General features: G+C 35.7%; 1 protein-coding gene across 1 annotated transcript in view; it reads right to left on the bottom strand.

Annotated features, from left to right (window-relative positions):
• Positions 1 to 6,749: 6,749 nt before the first annotated feature.
• The window catches only part of LOC137223859 (uncharacterized), a 31,507-nt gene continuing 29,485 nt past the window's right edge, over positions 6,750 to 8,771 (bottom strand). Inside the window, exon 6 of the mRNA XM_067736382.1 lies at positions 6,750 to 7,171. Coding sequence (XP_067592483.1) covers positions 7,034 to 7,171 — 138 coding nt within the window. The 3' untranslated portion in view covers positions 6,750 to 7,033. The remainder of the gene's footprint in view (positions 7,172 to 8,771) is intronic.

Here is an 8,771-nt window from a genome sequence, read left to right as displayed (position 1 = left end):
AAAATGTTAGTAGTTCAGTACCCTTCTAAAATTTGGCCAGCAAAGTAGAAGTTTACAAGTAGTTTGCTAGTTTATTATAGAACAAATCTCATTTACCTGTTGGACAGTGTTAGGAAGCTTTGATTTCAGTTCTCATCAGTTTTGTAGACCCTGTTAGAGCTACCAACCCCCGTTTCTAGGTCTGTTGGCCTAAGTCAAATTTTGTTACCTTTTGGTTTACTAGATGTTTGCTACCAGGTGAGTTAGTTAATCTCTCTTCCTGGGGTTCTGGGTTTCCTCTTACTCCTTTTTTAACCTTCAAATATGTATTGTAAGGTTGCAGGTCTTATTACCACATTACTCTTTCCACATTGGGGTGGCAATTACTTCACTATTCTTTGTTGTATACAAGTTAGAATATAGTGTGTGGACACCTGTCCAGGTGCCATTCATGCTGAGATAGTTTTGAAAGGTAGTCTCAATAACATTAGGATCTGATTATTAGGTCTTTGTATTCTATACATTTATGTGCTTTGTTTTACTGCTTGGGAAAGTTCTTTGAAGTTGTCTTGTGCTTCAAAAGTACTTTATGGCCTTGAGGTATTGGGAATTTTAAAACAAGGACTGATCCCACTGTCCATCACAGTATTTGTGTTGGTCCTGAAATGTATAATGAGTTTATTTGGTTTGGAGTCAGCTTAACCTGAAATGTAAAAATCTAGATCCATGCATAATGGATGCACATCTCAATAAAGTAAATTTCTTTGGATGCAGTTCACTTAATAGTGCAATTTATCAGTGTACTAATACTTAAGGATGACCCCAGACTTCATGAAGACTGTTACTACCTACTTTTGAAAAGTTGAGAAGAATGCATACTTTTTCCTTTCTTCACTACTGGCTATAATTAGGAGTCTAGTCTGAAATTTTGCATGTGTAACATGGTTCTAGCAAGATCCAGTTGTGTAAATTGGTGGGTTGGGCTGTATATTGCTGTCAATTGCCTATAATCTGGAAAGTTGGGGGAGTGTTGATTATAATCTCGTTGGTATTTCAAAGAGACCTGCAGGCTATTTATATCAGAATCAGTATTGTTTGGAGGTGTTCCCTGGGATTCTGTATTTCACACACACCAAGTGATCTTCCCTACACTGAAGTTGTAAGGACTGTTGTTTTAAGGTGGTTAGAGTTAAGCTTGCTGTGTTTCATAAGGATTTTTTGTCTTTCTGTTTTTACTTTTATCTCGTGTAAAGACAAATAAAGGTGCATGTTTCATAAAACTTACACCACTCAAGCATTTTAATCACGGACCCTAAGTCTAGCTTGAAAAAAACCATAGAGACTTAGCATTCTAATGAGTGTAAGAGAGGACAGGGAGCAGTAGTGTGCCATGCTGGGGAAAGGAGGTGGTGAGGGTAGGTGGTTGGGATTAAACTCTTTAGAGGCAGTACATTCCCCTGTCGCCTGCATATTCCCCCCTTTGGTTTGTCACTGACTTCATTCATTCCATTATTATTAATTGGTAATCAGCAACTCTGTTTGAAACTGACTTTTTCTGTTGTCTTGAGTTGGGCTAGTTATATATTGCCCTGTTGTCCATAAGCATCTTTTAGATTCTCATGCAGGAGATAATTCCAACAGCTTCCCTTTATAAGTGACTATAGTATAGTAGCTTTGGGTAAGACTGCAGGATCCAAGGGAATATGTAATTTAGGAAGACAGAGCAGAATGCTCTGCTAAATGTTTATTTTCTCCAGTAAGCTCTGTAGAGGTGGATAATTTGGGGGGACAGAAAGGTGCTTAAAGGGCATGGAAAAAGGACTTGACAAAATTATTTTACTACTTAAAAAGGGTGAGATACTTTGTAGGAATGAAATCCTAAGTAAGAGCAAGGTGTTCCTTGTTTCAGCAGTCCAAATCAGTTATTTTAGTTGTCATGGGAGGAATTCTTTAAAGTCTTCAGAGAAAGTACAGATAGGTCCTCATTTATTAAACATTGATATTAGGGTTATCGGATTCTATTTTGAGAAACTTACCTAAGTTGCTCGGTGTTGGGAGAGAGAGTTTATTTCAAGGTTAGTTGATACACATTTTATTTGTGTAGGCTATATTCTGTTTGTATTTTAGAATTTGAAAGCAAGGTTACTTTCCTGCCTTTTTGAAATTTTGCTTGAAAATATTGGAAGACACTTAACAGTTGTATTATGCCAGTACCTAAATGTGACATTTAACATGTCATGGAAAGCTATGCTTTGAATAAATACTTGAGAAAAGGAATTATATAATTGCCCCTTTGTTGTATGGATGGCCTTGGGTTACACAGGGCTTTATCACATTTTTAGAGAACATTTGCCAATCTCAGACTGATGAAGTGGAACCCTTTTAAAAGAAATTGGAAGATGGCTATATAATTATTGCAGTGTAGTTAAAGAGATTGGCTAAGGCAATAAAGAAAATTTCAAAATACTCAGAAATTTGTTGTAAATTGCTTCTACAATAATTGATAAAGCATGCTACAACTAATTATATGTATTAAGACCTATCAGCATGTCTTTTTTTAGAACCTGGTTGACTTGATTCTAAACCAACATAATGTTCTCTGTACCATTTGACATTTTCAAGACATATTCTCCCTAAGCAGATTTTGTTGGAACCAAGTGTTTCCAGTTCTAGAAGCCTACTTCTAGAATCTTCATGTGAAGTTTATAGTGGGCTTTAATGGGGTTTTGATTTGCACTAAACTTTCTTTTCTGAAAGATTATGTTTAAATTATAATGTAGTGCTTTTGTCTTAAAATTAAACTCTTAACAGCAGTCATGCATTTTTTGCACTGTCTTTTTTTTTTTTTTTTTTTTTTTTTAAGGTTTCCTCTCTTGGAAGAATTTCCTGAAATAATGTAGGTCTTGTTTTCTTATTTGGGAAGGTAAGGCAACTACTGTCATGTTTAAAATGACAATGTTAAATGACGGCATTCTTTTTAAAGTTAGTGATGCATAATTGGTTAAACAGTATTACAGGTTGAGATTTTGATGGAAGAAAAAAGCAATTTCCAATTTTCTCCAGAATATTCATGAGAAAGGATACCAAGAGTGGAATATTTTATATGGGGATGTTCAGTCTTTAGCCTCTACTGGGCTTGCTGTCAAATTGTGAAACCACTAAAAGGGCTGGGAATGCATTTACTCTATGCAGACAAATTTTTCAAAAAATGGCAAATCGAATTAGATGTGTACAATAGCAATAATGTTAACCAAGGTACTCATATTCAACGTAAATACAGAAAAAACCTAACAGTATCATTTCATTTTTACATTTCCTACGTTCCTTTGAGAACTCTTTAAGGAATGTGGGTCACTCAGTGCTGGCCTGCCAAGAGAGAGGGTTCCATCATGGTGGGTCATGGTGTGGTGCTGAGCAGGGGCTTCCCCTCAAATGACCTGTTTTCCTGTAAGCAGCTTGTGATTCGTCTAAAAATCAGGCCGGAACTAAATAATGAATTTTGTTCTAGCTTCTGCGAAGACTGTAATGAGATAACGAATTTTCAAAACAAGTTAAAATAATTCTTGCAGATTTATTAGAATGTGTGGGACATTCTATTTTGTAGATATTTTAAAAATTCTTGTTTAGTATGTTGAATGGAATAGATATTTCAAGTGAATGGTTCAGAGGTCCCACTCCGTCATTTGTCCTGTGATGTTGGGCAAATAAAATTGAACTTCTCCAACAAGCGTCAGTTTTTCCAACTGTAAAATTAGATGTCCTTTAGGGATGAACATTAAATGATAGGTATGTGAAAAGTGCTTTGATGTTAGTCATTCTCAGCTTCATACACTGAATGGGGTTTAAACTTTGAGGCGCCATTCCAACCTTAAGCAGAACCTTCAGGTTTGGAGCCCAGACAGCCTACACTGTCTTATTAGGATCCCCAGGTGATTCTGATGCTGAGCGTTGAAAACCAAAGCTCCGTATTTATTGCTGTGATCATGTTTAAGAGCTATGGAAATCATGCATATGAAAAAGTATCAAATGTTAATGTCTCTCTGTATGTGCTAGGCAGTCCAAATACAAAAGGAGATAAGCAGAAGAGAGGAGTCACAGTAGACTAAGGTCTAGATCACAGACCTAGATCACATAGCTGTGATCCCCTTTATAGACACAGGAGATAAGGTCCAGTAAGCAGTTTTGTGGGGAAAGGAAGAAGAATATATACGAGTTTTAGGATTTAATATTTGAGGTGTTTGCACGTTATCCAAGTGGATGTCTCCAGTAGAGAAAATGGTTTGGAATTCAGAAGGAAGGTTATTGCTGGAGAAGGCAATGCCATGGGAGTGAATAAAAGCACCCTGGAGAGTGCGGAAAATGAAGAGAACCGAAGGCTGAGCTCTGCTGCAGTCCATCTGAGTGAATGAATGAATGCACGACTGAACTCCCAAGGTCTAGTCCACTTTCTCCACCCACACAGCAAGCAGTGTCTTCATTTGTTCATCTTTTTTCCTCTTACTATGTTAGCCCAGTGGACTCTGGCAAGTGACCTAACTTGTGCTTCAGTTTTCTTATCTGTAAAATGGAAATAATAATAGTACCCATCTCAGGGTTGTTGTGAGAATTAAATAAAAATAAAGTACTTCAACAGCTACTGGCATATCAGTGCTCAGTAACAACATTAACTGGATTGCCTTTACCAATTGAGATAAATTTGATTTCTAATAAGGTCCAATTCCCATCCCACTTATAAGTGCAAATCTTCCTCAGTGACTGGAGCCAGTGTTGATCATTATCTTTCTTGTATTTTTTCCCTGCCACACAATGCATCACTTAGTAGATGTTATTTTAACGTGTTTATGATCTTTGTTGGTCTTACCTCCTCAACTGGAATGTAAGCTTCCCGTAGGATCGGAACCATTTCTTATACTTCTACATACAGCCGTTAATTTCTCAAATGTCTGTTATCTCTATCAATGTGGTAACAGAATAAATCCTAATGATTTAGGACTGATTTGGTGCAGAGGAGCAACTCAACAATATTTGAATGCATAAATGAAAAATCTAAGATTGTCTTAATATCTGTTTCTTTCTACTCAGGTACATTCTGCTAGGTGTTGCACAAATAGCAGGGAAACACTTTACTAAATGAGTACTTTGCTTACTTCTTCCTAGCAGCTTTCAACAGTTCATAAAAATAGAAGTCATCTGGAAAACTCTTAAACTCTGTTTAAGACTGCCTAGGAAAACAGGTATTACATGGGACGTGCTGCCTGGAACCAGGGTGATAGCCTGTGCTTTAAACGCGCTGCAAGTGGAGGGAGGTTGCAAAGGCATTTTTTTTATTTTTTAGGCTTCTGGGTCTTGGCATCCTAAAATGTAAAATTGGGGGTGGTGTGGTGGCTAGATTAGGTGTTAAATTTGATGTCTTCTAGCAATAAATATGCTAGTATTCACTGGCAATCAGGATACAAATACATTGTTTTGTACATAATTATAAATTACAGAAATTTTATAGGGCTACAAAAGTAATGGCAGCAAAATGCATGACAATATCCTCACAGTATTCCTTCAGATTCCTATCTCTTACCCCCCCCCCCCCCCCCACCAAAACAACCTACTAACCTGGTCCAAAGCAAAATAGTACTGATGTGTGTTGTCTGGCCCACAATTAATTTAAGGGGTCAGATAATATACTCTGAGTTAAACGTGGGTTTCGTGGCTATATACCTCAGTCAGTACTTGAATCAGTAAAATCTCAGCTTTCTAGCTGTGTGATCTTGAACATGCCATTTAACTTTGCTCTTTTCTCATATGCAAAATAAAGATAATCATGTGAACTAACATTAACATAGCACTTATGTGCCAGCCAGTTTTATGTGCTTTACATTATACTAACAATAGTTTTTACCTCTTCATGTCATTGTAAAATTTAATGAGACACCTCTCCCCCAAAGCACTTGGTACATATGTCAGACTATATTTCTTTTCCTGGGTATAAATTACAGAAACTCCAAAAGTTTCTAACATTTAAAATGCTTTAAAAAATATTTTGTGAATAGAAAGGTGATATTGTGCTGGAGGAATTGGGACCTACTTAAAATGCTGATATTTGATCATTATCAGAATTAAAATGAGTTCTCTAGTAGTCAGGAACCCCTGTTCTAATCTTTTTATTCTTCCCCATGGATCACTATGATTTTTATGATTTTTAAAACGTACTTTAGACCTCAACATCCCAGTTAGGAAATAGAATTCATAAAACCTTGTAACCAACTGCGAAGTGAAGTTGAATGTTTTGGGTTTTAGAAATCTTAGTGATTCAAGGTTATTGGATGAAGTGTATCAGTTAAAAAGAGAATAAAGCTGTTAGGGTGGTAAAATAGAAGACATGACCTGTGATTTATTAGAGAAATGATAGTTTCCTAATTTTTTAATCTTTACCCAAAGAAATGCCTAGTATAAAACACAATGGTTTGAATTTTCATTTCACATGAAACAATATGTAGAAGAGGTGAATGTGTATCTGGACTGTACTCATGTAAGAATTCTTCTAAGGGAATTTTAAGGTCATTTCTGAGTAAGGAGTAAGATAATGGGGATTTAATCAATGCCATAAATGCAGTCATCTTTCCTATTAAGTAATAGTTAACACTTAAATAGCATTTTCTATGTGGTAGACAACAACTCTATGCGATATTATTATTATTAGCTCCATTTTAAAGATGAGGAGACAGGGTCAAAGGTTAACCAACTTGTCCAAAGTCATCTATATGGTATGTGGCAGAGTGGAGAGTTGAAGCTTGGCAGTCTGATTTCAGGGTATGTGCTTGTAATATTAACAAAGAGAAGAGTAGTGGAGCAGTGGTAAAAAAAACAAAAAACAAACGGGATTACAGAAATGGGAGAGGTACAAAGACGAATCAAGGAACACTAAAGGGACAAGGAAATACTTCCAACCCCCTTTTCCTCCATTCCTCCTACCACTAGAGAAGGCTTTTGTAGTTGTTGGTTGTAGAACTCTAATTACATATAACAATTTATTGGTACCTGCTGGGGATGGGGAGAAGGGTCAAGTTGGTATTACATTTGTACTTAAAAGAATGATGATGATTGAAAGGAGAATGGCCATGGTGATGACTATAATCTTTTTGAAGTGTTTCCACCATATCCTCCCAAGAATCTTTCTTGTTTTTTGGGATTCTTTGGCCTGAAATGAAAATAAACACAAATTTAATGTTTTCTTTCCATTTCTGGATTAATGTGCACACTACAATACTTATTAGAACGATTTAGAAGAACAGATTTAATTTGGGTTTGACCAATCACAAAAAGTCTCAATAAGTCTGAGCAGCTGTTATAAAATGATGCACCAAGATTCTTTATTGTGTTCAGCTATACTTCTATTGGCTTTATTAATTTTGTGACCTTGAATAAGTTACTAACTCTCTGAACTGGTTTCCTCATCTTAACATCATGATTTTACTTAAATTCCACTATCCCCTACAACCCTATTTAAAATTGCTACCCCATCTCCATTCCAGAAGCCCTCTTCTTCTTCAATGCATTATTTTTCTCCAAAGTACTTATCTCTTATCTAACAATATGTACATTTTACTTGTTGTTTGTTGAGAACGTAAGTTCTGTGAAGGCAGGGATTTTTTGTCTGTTTCATTCACTGCTATATTCCCAACAGCGAACAACATAGAGCAGGTGTTCAATTATAATAGTATTTGTTGAAAAAATGAATGACTAAATCTATTAAATGAGGATAGTAGTATCTGCCACATAGTAGCCCAGATTGTGAGGATTAACTGAGGTAGTGAATATAGTATATCGAGACTGGATATAAGAATAAATTATGCCATTATTATAATTAATATTTTGATGAATAATGAGATGGACTTCGTTAAGTACGATATAAAAAGTTTCATATCTTAATTAACCTAAACAAAATAGCTCACTTTTATTAAATTTTATTAAGATTATTGAAAGAATCCAAGGAGCAGTGGATAGAAATGAAACACGGTCACACGAAATTGTAAAATCCTTCCCCCCATCCCCTGAAGTAAGCTTTATTGTTTTCATTTGGTCTACTCCTTTTTATTTTTAAAATATATGTAACTGCTTTTCCTATAGCGTGATACAAATAAATTGCTTGATGCTTACATGGATTTCTGCTATCTGCCACCTGGATGAGTAAAATTCTAACATATTTCAGTTATCTTTCTTCGTGCAACAGATCTGCTTTTTTACTCTCAGTATATATGGTGATTTTCCAAGAACAAAATCAAGGTATGTACATGATTACAGTGCATGCTATAAATGGCATGAGTCCTGGTATGCCACTCAGATGGTCTCATGACTAGTGTATGACAAGTTATGGGAGCCCCAGGTTTATATATCCAAGATGCTGGTGGTTATTCTCAAGGATCTGGTGTATGGAAGCTACTGACTATATATACTTTCCAAGATGTTATAATTTATTGAATGCTTAAAATGCAGGTACTATAGGACATGCATTATATGTATTTTTGCATAATAGTATGCAATACTTATAATAACCCTAGGTGAATATTCCTGTTTTATAGTGTTGAAGAAAATGAGGCTCAGAATGGTTTAAGTTGCTTGCCTCAGAGTAAGTGGTGGAGCTGGAATTCAAATCTAGAATTGCATGACTATACTGCCTCGTGTAGAAACAGTGAATTAAGGTATAAATGGACTTTATATCTTTCTCTTAGACTGTTTATTCTCTTTTATTAATGTAGCGTGTATATATAGTTTGAAAAGTCAGAATTCTATAAGGCTTA

The sequence above is a fragment of the Pseudorca crassidens genome, chromosome 4 (assembly GCF_039906515.1).
Source record: "Pseudorca crassidens isolate mPseCra1 chromosome 4, mPseCra1.hap1, whole genome shotgun sequence".
NCBI lineage: Eukaryota > Metazoa > Chordata > Mammalia > Artiodactyla > Delphinidae > Pseudorca > Pseudorca crassidens.
The sequence above is the reverse complement of the archived record's forward strand: the minus strand, read 5'-3'. Positions and strand labels throughout refer to the sequence as shown.